The 13,080-nt window shown below is 37.8% G+C and overlaps 4 protein-coding genes across 4 annotated transcripts; 3 read left to right on the top strand and 1 right to left on the bottom strand.

The window, feature by feature from the left end:
• Positions 1–262: 262 nt before the first annotated feature.
• On the top strand, positions 263–2,070 carry GLRG_11444 (uncharacterized protein; the record flags this gene model as incomplete). The annotated part of the gene is made up of 5 exons (XM_008102128.1): positions 263–313; positions 376–504; positions 561–1,542; positions 1,603–1,956; positions 2,033–2,070. 5 exons carry the CDS (start codon positions 263–265, stop codon positions 2,068–2,070), a joined length of 1,554 nt encoding a protein of 517 aa, XP_008100319.1.
• A 520-nt stretch (positions 2,071–2,590) lies between these two features.
• Positions 2,591–3,048, bottom strand: GLRG_11443 (uncharacterized protein; the record flags this gene model as incomplete). Its single annotated transcript, XM_008102127.1, has 2 exons — positions 2,591–2,922; positions 2,979–3,048. 2 exons carry the CDS (start codon positions 3,046–3,048, stop codon positions 2,591–2,593), a joined length of 402 nt encoding a protein of 133 aa, XP_008100318.1.
• A 7,222-nt stretch (positions 3,049–10,270) lies between these two features.
• Positions 10,271–11,127, top strand: GLRG_11442 (uncharacterized protein; the record flags this gene model as incomplete). The annotated part of the gene is made up of 2 exons (XM_008102126.1): positions 10,271–10,361; positions 10,421–11,127. Coding segments are annotated over 2 exons (798 nt in total), but the record flags the coding sequence as incomplete, so codon positions are not given.
• A 799-nt stretch (positions 11,128–11,926) lies between these two features.
• On the top strand, positions 11,927–12,628 carry GLRG_11441 (uncharacterized protein; the record flags this gene model as incomplete). Its single annotated transcript, XM_008102125.1, has 2 exons — positions 11,927–12,336; positions 12,529–12,628. The coding sequence occupies 2 exons, from the start codon at positions 11,927–11,929 to the stop codon at positions 12,626–12,628; spliced, it is 510 nt and encodes a 169-aa protein (XP_008100316.1).
• Between the last annotated feature and the right edge of the window lie 452 nt (positions 12,629–13,080).

The following is a 13,080-nucleotide window of genomic DNA, read 5'->3' as shown; positions in this document are numbered from 1 at the left end:
TGAGGACTTCCTATACCGCTCCATAGAAGACATTCTACGTTTAACCAGGAATCAGGGTTTACCTAAGAGTTTATGACGCTGCCGGAATAGATGTGAATAAAAGATATGTCTTTATGCCCCTGAAGCATTACATGGGTATGCCTTTGACGGGAGACTTTTATTACGTTCATTTCCAGAACTGCTGTTTACCCTTTTTGACTTTCTCCTAGACAGGTCCTGCTTTCTGGCACGATAAGTAGGAAGCATTGCTTGCAAAAAAGATATGACTCCTACGATATGCGACTCAGTGGATACCAGTCGTCCCTTCAGATCGGTAATTACTCACCCTCTCAGAGCGATCTTCCAAAGAACCTATTGCGCTTACACCTGAACTAGCGACCTGATATTGTCGTACCGAAGCTGAAGGTTACCTTGCACAACCCAAGTTTGGTGAGCTCTGGATTTTACTTCCTTGCACCTTTCAAGAGCTATGTTTCGACACCAATGATATTCGACAATGCGGGGGTGAGTTATATGTCAAATAACGGGCCTATGCACCGTCCAGAGCTCAACGAATGTAGGAATTAGTATGGGCTGGCAGCGACGCATACGCAGGAACAGAAGGAGCAGGTGCCCATGTCTACGATTTTCACACATGCGACTTCCAGGGCTTACCGCATCTATGCATGCTGCGCGGCTTTAACGACCAAGGCAATGCTAGGGGTCAGGGGATTATTCTTGATTCGCATTACCAACCTGTGAAGCACATATCAGGCGGGGGGCACACGACCTCGTGCGACCTTCATGAGTTTACAACTGCAGAATCCGGAACAACATCAATCATCACTCAGTATCGGCGTCGACTATACGATTTGAGCGGACAGGTTGAAAACCGTGGCATGATCTGGATCCTCGAGGGAGTCTTCCAGGAGATAGAGATCGAGTCAGGACGGGTAATATTTGAATGGAGATCATTGGATCATGTCGACCCAGCCGAAAGTCAAGTTCAACCTGGGCGAGGAACCCGTACAGCACCATGGGATTACGTCCACCTGAACTCGGTTGAGAAAATGTCTGATGGTGACTACCTTGTATCGGCAAGGCATACTTCAACAATTTTCAAAGTCTCCAGCCGGGATGGAAGTATTATCTGGCGCCTTGGTGGATCCAATTCGACTTTTGGGTCTATGGAACCAGCGATCCTGTTCCAGCATCATGCCCGCGTGCTATCGGATGGAGCAGATACTACCAGGATCTCGTTATTCGACAACGCTCGTCGTCCAGCTTTCGAACCTGAGCGACCATCTTCCGGCTTGCTTGTGTTGCTTGATCACCGAACAAAGACGGCCCGAGTTGAAAAGCGGTATTCTGGACCAGATATTGAATACACAACCAAAATTGCAGGTAGTACACTCGTTCTTCCCACCGGGAACGTTCTTGTAGGGTTTGGCGATGCAGCCTGCTTCACCGAGTATACCAGCGATGGAATACCAGGCTTCAAAGCATGTGTTCGGGACCAGTCACACGGGACCCTTTACCGCGTGTACAAAAGCCCATGGATAGGTATGCCGCTTAATACGGTGGCACTTGTCTCATTTTCCCGTACACCGGCTTCATTGACAGCTTTCCATGTCAGCTGGAATGGCGCCACGGAGGTGAAAAGTTGGCGAGTCTACGGTTCTCTGCATCCGGATGGTCCGTTCTCGCAAGTCACCCAGGTGCCCAAGGAAGGATTTGAGACTATCATCACTACGGAACATCACTACGTCAAATCATATGTGGAGGCAATCTCTTCTACCGGAAAAGTTCTCGGAAAGTCAGAAGTGGTAGCGACATTTGTGCCATCTGAAGCTGCCGCTATTCAATGTGACGACATATGGTGCACAGAGCCACAACACTGTCTCGCGCCAAGTCAGATCACCACCACCGCCGCCGCCACTAGAGTCCCCAAGGCTAAAGCTTTGCGGGTCGTTAACGGTTTGCAGCATTTACCTTTATTCCAAGCATTTATCTTAAATATGATCGTCACTATAATCTTGGTTCTATGTATTAGATTGGCTAGAAAGCACACAGTTTCAAGGAGATGAATAGGTAGGGTCATTCAATTTCATACCTCTGGCCACATCCAGTATCTTTGTAAATAATAATTCTATACTCTATCAAAGTACTATTGGAAAATTGTATAGACGTCGCGGTAGAAGTTAAAAGGCTAAGATATAGTATGTGTGTGAGTGAGTATTTTAGACCACGGGAATAAAATCCACGCTGACTGTTTCCCAACACTAGTCCACGGGCGTACGGTGAGCATTACGAGAGCATAATAAGTATCTACGATACGTTTTGTTTAATGTTTAAATAATAAGGCTCTGCTACAAGACTAGTTCTATTCAGTGCCCGGCACCCTGCTAATCAGCAAAGCTACTGGCAAGTCAAGCTGCGCATTGCATAAGACTGAATATCAAAGTAGCTGTTCGTGAAACTCGATTCTTCATTGTAGTTGATCTTCAAAGTCCGAAGCCAAGAGGGAACTCGACCTGCATCTCCAAAATCACGAAGCAGATGTAGAAAAACGTGCCTTATCCTTCCTGGTCTGAACGTCATGGTCACCGGTTTACTGAGAATCGAGCTCGGCGTCGCCCTTATCCCCGGAGGCCTCGCGCTGAGTGTAGATGTATCGGGACTCCAACTCGGCGTTGCCCTTCTCCCCGGAGGCCTCGCGCTGAGTGTAGATGTATCGGGACTCCAACTCGGCGTTGCCCTTCTCCCCGGAGGCCTCGCGCTGAGTGTAGATGTATCGGGACTCCAACTCGGCGTTGCCCTTCTCCCCGGAGGCCTCGCGCTGAGTGTAGATGTATCGGGACTCCAACTCGGCGTTGCCCTTCTCCCCGGAGGCCTCGCGCTGAGTGTAGATGTACCGGGACTCTAGCTCAGCATCAGCGACACCTACATAGAAGTTGTTAGTAGCCACTTTATCAGAGTTAGGAACTGTTTGAACTTACCAGTCGCGGGTGCGGCCTGAATCAGAGAGGCCAGGGCAAGCACACCTGCGCAGAGACCGCGTGCCAACATGACTAATCAATGGATTTGTTTGGTAAATTGTAAAGTGGGATGATTTCATTAATTGATTGATGGACCTACGGAAAATAAAACAGAGAAACTGACTGAGGCGTGACCATCTTAATAAGTAGTTACGCTAAGCGCCCTAGTTTTCAAAGAGGATCCAAGCGTCGTTTTAACTGCCTGTTCTGGTTATTACTATATACAGTGGCTTTCCTCTGACTTGCATAATTACGTAGTATTCAACCTGATTGGTGTCAGATATACCCTGGCATAATAGGTTTCGGTGAAGTCCCCCCCTTGTGTGAGCTGGGGATCCTGCTCATGGGGGGGTATTCAAAGTTCGGGGGGGGGTATCCGGCCAGTGGGGCAAAAGTTTAGGGGGGGGTAAAAGAGGTAGGGCTAACTAATTATGTAAAAGTAATACGTGTAAATATTAGGGCTTTTTGCCTATAGGCGCACAGTAAAAAATCTATAACTAAGATTATATAACTTTATTTACTATCTCTACCTTAGGCCTAGCGCTAGCTTGTACTTAGGGTATACTAAACTCCTACTAAGAAAATTTCTTACTTTAATACTTCTTTTTTTAAAAACACTATAAATCTATAATTACTACTATAGCACTACTAAGGTATTTCTATAATTAATTCTTAATACGTTCTTACTATATCTAGAGTATATACTAATAATATTCTAGATATCTACTAACTATATAAACCTAGGTATTACTAATATATATAACCCCTCTGCCTATAGACACTACTATAGTAAGTATATATATAATCCTTATTAAGTAGATATATAATATATACTTATTTAATATAGGCCTTATCTTAAACCTAAACCCTAACTATATCCTAGCTAGTATAGCCTATATCCTTACTAATGTAGTATATATATAGAACGCTAACTTAAATTATATAGAGGTTTAGGAAGCCTATAACGCTAGCTGTATATATAAGTTTTTAGATTAATATAGGTATATATTAAGTATATACTAATCTTATTCCTAATAGACACTATTACTATAGAGATAAACACTTATATATTAACTTAATATAAACTAGGAATACTACTAGTATATACTAACTACACGCCTAGGCGCTTTAAACGTAGGAAGTAAGCTCTCTACTATTAATACTAAAGTATAGGTTAATATATATAAAGTATAGATTAGGTATATACTAACCTTAATCCTAGTTATAACGTAGTTATTAATCCTAACACTAATATTATATATAGCACTATCTATGCCTCCTAGCTAGCTATAAGTATATCCTAAGTATATACTTAGAATAAGCTAATATAGTACCTAGCTTTACTACTATATACATACTGCCTACCTAGGCGCTAGTATATATATATATATAGTATATACTAAGTATATACTAATAATATACTAGTTAAGAATTACCTCTATACTAATACTGCTATTACTAAGGAGGTAGCTAGTAAACTATATATACTAAGTATATATAACAGCTAGTTATAGTATTAGGAGAGTATATACTAATAATATACTAAGGCTATTTAGAACTTTATCTGCTTTAGTTAGTAGTGTAACGTAAACTATATTTATAAGCCTAGGTATGTTCTTAGTACTATCTTAGTATATATATAGCTAATATATAAATAGCGTTAGACCTAATAGTAGTCTCCTCTATATCTATTATAATAGTATAAAGAAATTAGTATAAGTCTCTTTTAGTATATACTATATATATACTAAGCTAACACTAGATTATAGTTATAATAATACTACCTTTATAGCTACTTATAAAACTTAATTCTATTAACCTATATATATATACTTTAAGTATATACTTAGTATTACCTTAGAGGATACTATTTATTTTACTATTTATTTTACTATTTATCTTTTATATTACTAATACACCCTAGCTACTATATAGTACTACTAAGCTTTAGTATAAGGTTATTATAAGAAATATATTAAAAGACATATTAGTATCTACTCTTAATAAGTAAGGCATAAGCTGTATATATACTAAAAGTATACTAGAATAATATCCTATATTATAGACTTTATAATAACCTTATACTAAATCTAAACTAATCCTAACTAGGTAGACATAGAGGATAAGGTAAGTATATACTTAATATATATTATAACTATATATACTAATAATTAAGTAAGATAATACTATAACTTTAGTCTCTTTATATAAGTATAAGAATATAAGTTATATATCTCCTTAGTATATACCTTATATATACTAATAATTAATCCTATAGCGCCCTAGCTATCCCTATAAGGAGAGCCTTAAGTTACTTACCCTAGCTTCTTGCCCCCCCCCTAAGAAGCAGGCTAGTATATATAAAGTGTATTCTTAGTATATATATAATACTAATCTATTTAGCTCCTAAGAAGAAAGGTAAGGCCCTAGCTACCCTTACTACCTATAAGACTTATATATAGTATCCTCTAGACACACCTTTAGTATATATATAGCTAATATTTAATAGGATCCTAAGGTCTATAGGAGGCTATTTTTTTTAAGCAGGACAAGGAGAAAGGTAGTGTCTAAGTATATACTAAGAACTTTTTAGGCCTAAGCTAAAAAGGTATAATATATATTATAGGTATATACTAAGTATAACCTAATAATACACCTAGAATAAATTAAAGTTTAGAATAACCTAAGTTATATTTTAGTATATACTAAGTTAGTACTATAAGTTAGTTAATAATAATTAAGATAGTATTAAGTATATACTATATATATACTAGTAATATACTAAATTTAACCTCTCCTTAAGTCCTACCTAAGCTATACTACTTCTGCTTCTAAATCCTAGATCTACTTCTTACGCCTTAGGCGCTTTACCTTATACTATAACTCCTAAATCTAAACTTTATCTTATTCTCTTTTAAAATAAATACGCTACTACTAAAAACAAACTTATAACCTTTATATAAAGGCAGAAACCTCTTACTAGCTTATTAATTAAGTATATAAGGTTTACTTTTATAAATAAGAACAAGATATAAGTAAAGATAATACTAGTAGTAGTAGTAATAATATAAAGAATAGGCTATATATAAGTAGGGTTAATATATAAGGCGTGCTTAGTATATACTTAAAGCTAGCTCTAGATATACTAGGTATAGTCTTACTTCTCTCTAAAACACTATCCTCTTTATCTATAACACTACTATCTTTAACACTTAGTAATAGTATATTAAATAGGTTATATAGATTAAAGGGAAAGGTAAGGTTATTTTAGCGTTACTTTACTTATATAGCTTGCTTTTTTTATATTTTCCTAAGAGCTTTAGTGTAGTAAGCAGTTTAGCTTTTATTTCTCTATAAGGATTAAATACTAGTATAGATTTCTACCTATACCTTTACTACTTCTTAAAAAACATATTACTTAAGCCTAAAGTATAGTTAGTATATACTAAGGATATACTAGGGATATATAGAGGGTATACCTAACTATAGTATAGCAGCTAAAAGTTATAACTATCTCCTAACTACTAAGTTATCCTAGCTATAACTAGACTTAATAATATTATTATACTTCTTAGTAAGAACCTTTACCTCTAGGTTAATATTACTTATTTTAAGTATAAGCCTATATATAATCTACTTTACCTTTTTACCTTTAAACTATAACTTAGTCTTAGGATATTAAGAGGTTATACCTTTAATATACTCTATATATACTAAGGATAAGGTTAATTCCTATAGTCTCTAAAGCTTATACTTAGCTATATAGTTAGGGAACTTCTTTTACTAGTTATAGCGTATATAAACCTTATAGAATATAAGGATATAGTAAAAGTGCTCCTCTTAGCTTCTTAAAGGGTTAATTTTAGTAAGGTAGTTACCTAGGCCTAGTATATAGTTAGTATATATAAAGTATATACCTAGAATATAGTAAGTATACCTCTAGCTTATTTCCTATTTATATCTATTATAATAGTATAAATAAGGAAGTTCCTAGTTAGATTAATATAATACTAATCCCTCTAGGAACTAGCTACCTTATAAAGGTAGCTAAAGTATTCTCTAAAGAGCTGCTTATACTTATCTCTTAAATAGGTATTAGTCTATATATAGACATAAGAGTTAATTTCTAGGTATAGTTAGTAAATATCCTTAGTATATACTAGGTATATACTTAACGTACTCTAAGTTTTTATATTCTAACTATAAATCTTAAAGGTATTAATTTCTCCCTTAACTATCTTAAAGGCTATATCTACCTTAAGGAACCAGGCCTTTAGAAAGGCCTTAGCTTAAGTAGATTTAATATAGATAATAATAAATCTGTTATCTGCTATTTTAATAATACTATAAATCTATTAGTCCTCTTTTAACCTTATCTTATTAAAGGTAAATTCCTAGATAACACCTAGTATATATTTAGTATATACCTAACATATATAAGGTATATACTTATTATATATTACTTACTTATATAGCTAGAACTAGCTAAAAACTTAAGAAGACAGGCTTTATAAATAAGGACACTAATAATATCCTTATTCTATAAAGTAGTATAAATAGCCTAAAGTATACTTATCTTAAACCTATAGTATACCTTATAAATCCCTAGATTTATAGGTAGTATCTTTATATATACTTAGTATATACTAAATAAATATCTAGTAGATATAAAGCTTACGTATAGTTAATATTATAATATCTAGCTTCTTTAAAAGGCTAAGTATAAGTTATTATAATAACTAAGAAGGAAGAGTTATTAGTAAAAGTAAGATATAGGTATATAAGCCTCTATAAAGGAGGAGAATAAATAAGAAGCGTACTTAGTTAATAGGGATATAAATATCTATCTTAACACTATATATATACTTCTAAATAGATCTACTGCTAATAAACGCTAGATATTAGAAGCCTAGAAATTTAGCTTATACTATAAATATATAAGGGATATACTAGGCATATACTTACTATATATCTTTTTTATACTAGACATCTTCCTAACCTAGACGTATTTATTACTTTAGCTATATAACCGGCCTATAAAGTAAAGCTACTATAGATACCTAAGATTAATTTAACTTTAGTACTAGGGAATTAAAAAGGCAGTATACTAGGTCTTAGTATTACTTAATTATAGGCACCTAATAAATATTACCTATAAATATTGATATATATCTTACTATAGTATAGTATATATTAGGCTTATACTTACCTTATTCTAAGTAAATACCTAGAAGGGCTATCTACTACAGGTATTAGCATTAGGGTTACTACCTTAACCTAGCTGCTAGTATAGCTTATTAGGCTTCTAACGCTTCTTAATTAACTTAAAGAATCTAGTAAGAGTTAGTATAATCTATAGTAAGTATATATAAAGTATATACTAGATATATTAGTAATATACGCTTTAGTCTAGCGCTAGATATCCTTAGTAATTATTAGGGTAATTACTATTCTTTTTACTTTTTCCCTTACAGCCTAGTGTATTTAAATAACTTTCCTCTTATTAAAATACTTATTAGGCCTTAGAAGGGACTTATAAGTAAATTTATAGTGCTTTACACTACTACATTAGAGGGATTAGTACTAGACTTTATTATTCTCTAGGTTATTCCTAGTATATTATTAGTATATACTTACTACTAGTATAAGATATACTAAGAATATATTACCTTAGTACTAGGTATAACTACTTAGATATGCCTTCTTATACTTAGTTAAGTACTAGATAGTATCTAAAAGCTATTAAACAAGCTGCTAGGCACTAGCCTTTAAGGTATCCTAAGTGTGTTAATATAATATAATATAGTAAAAAATACTAAAGGGTAAGGTTACTAGATAAAGAGGGGGGGTAAGATAGTCTTTAATAGACGTTACTATTATTTTCTTTCTACCTCTATAATTAAGAAGAATACTAAACTACTAAAGAGATTCCTAAAGAATAATAAGTATATACTAAGTATATAGCTAGTATATATAAGGTATATATTAAGAGAATACCTAAGTCTAGCCTATCTTAAATAGTAAATCTAGGGTATTAGCTCTTCTTTAACCCTAATAGTATTTATTAAGCTAGTAGGTATCTTATTCTACTTAGTAATTAAGATCTATAAAGTTAAAATAACTTATATTATTTAGCTATCTACTTAGTATATACTAAGTACTAGCTAAGCGTTCTTTACTCCCCTTAGTATTATCTTTATTAACACTATTATACCCTATATTATCTATCTAGTCCTTATTATTAGATAAGGTTAAGGACTAGATAGGTAACATATAGGTATAAAGGCTAGAGTTACTACTAGAATTATTAGGTATATCTATAAAGATAGGGGAGAAATTAGGTATAAGCCTAGTGTATAGTTTGCTAAGGCTAAGTATATACTAAAATCTGTTTATCCTTATGTACTTACTTTCCTATCTAGTTAATTTATTAGCTATCCTATCTATACTACCTCTTTAACTACCTCTTTAACTACCCCTTTAACTACCCCTTTAACTGCCTCTATGTCTACCTCTTCTTATATATCTAGCGTATATACTATATATATACTAAGTAAGTAGTGTCCTATATATAACTTATATATACTAGAAAATAACTTATAGTACCGTACTGTACTGCGCAAAGTTATGCAACGGCTAGTGCATGTATAACCCTTTTACCCCCCCCTAAACTTTTGCCCCACTGGCCGGATACCCCCCCCCCGAACTTGGAATACCCCCCCCCGAACTGTCTACCCGTGTGAGCTCCCTACTATGTATGGCATATCCTAGAAATCCCGGGCACTCCGGATGCTCTGTATGTAGTACACGTGGACGACTGACTTGTGGATGTCAAGGTATTTGACTCGAAAGCCATGAGTTTCCACGAGAGGGATGAATGCTTACCCCACTAGAGTGATAGAGGCCCGCTTACCCGACTCTTAAACGGGCCGAGTATGCTCTGTGGACCATCATTCACGCACGGTTAACAACAATAGTGATCAGATACCGAACAAGAGATCGAAATGGATGTATTAACTGCGATCCGTAAGGGATTGCGACCAATGATATAACCATGAGCTCGGATCCCTAGCGCACCGTAAGAGAGTGCCATCATGCCTCACTTTCTCTGTTTTCTCACGACCTCGACATTTTTTTGCTCTAATTCATTCTCCATTCTTTTTTTTTTGAACACGGAAAGAGAAAATTTAGACACCGCCAGCAACATGTGGTTTCGCAGACAAGGCATATCCAAGCCTATTGCTGACATATTTACAAATGATAGTGACATTGATCGTCGAAAGCTATCACGTACAGTGCCTATGAAAGTCCTATGCTTGGGGTTGGGAAGAACGGGAACAGCATGTACTTAGACCCCTTTTGCTTATTATTACAAACAGATCTTTTTTCTAACACCAAGGCAGCGCTTCGTTCCGCCTTGAAACAGCTGGGGTTCGAGGATACATACCATATGATGAGCGCCAGCGTCGAGAATCCCCCCGACTGCCTGCTGTGGAGCGAAGCTCTTGCGGCAAAATACGACAATACTGGGCAAACCTTTGGAAAAGACAAGTGGGATGCTTTGTTGGGCCACTGTCAAGCTGTATGCGACTGGCCCGCGGCTTCGTTTGCAAGTGAGCTGGTCGCGGCATACCCGGAAGCGAAGGTCATCCTCACGACACGAGACGTCGATAACTGGTTTATTTCCACGAAAGCCACCGTTGACTGGCGCGTCAACGACGGCTTCCTCAGGGCTTTGTCCTACGTCGATTGGGCTTCATCCATGTACCACCCAATGCTTTGGAAATATTGGAATTCGGTCTTCATGGGCGATTTTGATAAGAACGCTAAGGGTGTGTTTCTGTCCCATAACGAGCGGGTTCGGAGTCTTGTGCCCCCTGATAGACTCCTGGAGTTCTGCATGAGCGACGGTTGGGAGCCGCTTTGCAAATTTTTGGAATGCCCCATCCCTGCGGGACCGTTTCCACATGTCAACGAGGGGGATTCATTCATCAAACGCGTTAGGCGGAGGAATTACCTTCAGTTGTGTAATGTACTTTTTCGCTGGTCTACTTGGGCATTGGCCTGCTGGATCTTGTATACGCTTACGCGAAGCGGGGGAAGTACATGAGGTCCCATTATCTCAGGAATAATACTACCTTTACTGTACATACTGTTCAATGAGTCAAATAGGCTTATCAATCGCTCGGCTTTGGGATTTTTCCACTCAACAATCTTGCAATTGGACTAGGTATGTAGGCACCCGGTTGACAAAAAAGATGGCACACCTAAACACTCCCTGCACTGTTATAAACAGCACAACACTAAATACATAAATATACCTATATAAAATAGTCAGGATTAATGTCAGTATGTTCTGCCTACTTTTAAAAATATATTTTTTCTATATCCTAACTGCGTCTTATGGCTGTGTTAGTATAAGAAAAAATACTTGTTAATATTCTTGGGGCAGATGTGCTGTGAGAAAGTACTTTAGGTGTGCCATCTTTTTTGTCAACCGGGTGGTAGGTAACTGACCGACCTTGTTTTTGTGGACCTCAGAGGGAGGTAATAACATGATAAACCCGCTTCTCTAGAGAGAGTGGACTGACAACTAGTCAGGAACCTAGATATCAATAGTGGAGACAAACGCTTTAGGCTACATAACAAGGCGATCCCAGTATCTGTATACTATGTAATTAGACGATCGATTCCAGGACAGAGTTTGCTTGCAGGGTTACTGATATGACGTAAAGTTCTGGTACTTTAGCAATCATGAACGTCCAGTGTGGTGGTAGATGTGCTAAGCCAGAGTAATAGCTGCTGCGGCACGTTAACCCCTCAAATCCTTACCAGTGCTTCTTACGACGGCATCTGGCTCATTTCCCCTTACGCGACCGGCTTCAGACTCGACATATCCTCAGCAGACCATGCGTTGGAAGTTATTCAGCTTGCCTTGGGCGTATCTGCCAAAAGATAAGGCAGCTGTCGTGGCCGTGATAGCTTCAGTCCGGGTTGTCGACTTTTACCAGATAGCAAGCTTCCAGACCTGCATGACCCTTCATCTCCAGTACTTACAGCCAGGGCTTTCAACAACAGAACTGGCGCGTCATGTCGGCGTGGCTCAGGGCATGTTCACGGCGGCACAAGTTGTCTCGGCACCAGCATGGGGCGTTGCCGTCGACAAAATCGGCCGGAAGGCGGTCATTCTCATTGGCCTCATCGCCACAGCCATCTCTTGCGTGGGAGTGGCTTTCGCAGGGTCAATTGGAACCATAGTCTTTTGGCGCTTTCTAGCCGGTGCCACCAACGGCACCGTCATCGCCGCTCGCACAGCCATGTCAGACAATCTCCCTCCGCACAGTCTGCCGGCAGGCTTTTCCCTTCTGGTACTTTCGTTCCATGTGGCCAATGCCATCGCCCCATGTAAGTCGGCCTTGAGCTCACCGAGCATACACACGTTGCCTATCTCTGGTTGGCATCGGAAACAACACGGACACATTGAGGACCTAGGCTAATGCTTCCTGCACAGTAATTGCGGCTACTTCTATCGGTTCTTCTGCCAGATGGCTCTCCTTTCCCACTTTTTCAGAGCCAGACAGTGCCACAGCGACAAAACGGAAAGCAAGTAATCCTTACGCAGTGCCGAATCTTATTAGCGCGTTAGTGCTGGCGGCAGATGTACTGTTAGTGTGGTACAAGCTAAAGGAAGTGCAACGTGGTAGTTATCTAAACTGGCAGAAGCTAATAACCATACCACATGACTGGATGAAAGGATGCCTTCGCCGATACAAGTGGCAATACAGGTCACTGTCAAGCCTCAACTATGAATCCCTAGCTGAAGACACTATTAATGCTGTGGAGATGGACCGGATTGAATCCCAACAGGTGTCAGGTCACGCAATAGAGCAGCTGGAGCCAATATGGACGCTGAAGTTCATTGTCGTCCTGTGTACAATTGGAATCCTAGAGTTCCATCTTGGGTCAGTTTTCTCTCCCAGCTAACCACTTGTTATTAGAAGTACTATTATAATAAGACCTTGGCTAACATAGCTAGTAAAGTGTATTTGGATCACTCTGGCCT

This window comes from Colletotrichum graminicola (genome assembly GCF_000149035.1).
Source record: "Colletotrichum graminicola M1.001 genomic scaffold supercont1.87, whole genome shotgun sequence".
In the NCBI taxonomy this organism is placed as follows: Eukaryota; Fungi; Ascomycota; class Sordariomycetes; order Glomerellales; family Glomerellaceae; genus Colletotrichum; species Colletotrichum graminicola.
Note: the sequence above shows the minus strand (reverse complement) of the source record. Positions and strands in the feature narration are given on the sequence as shown.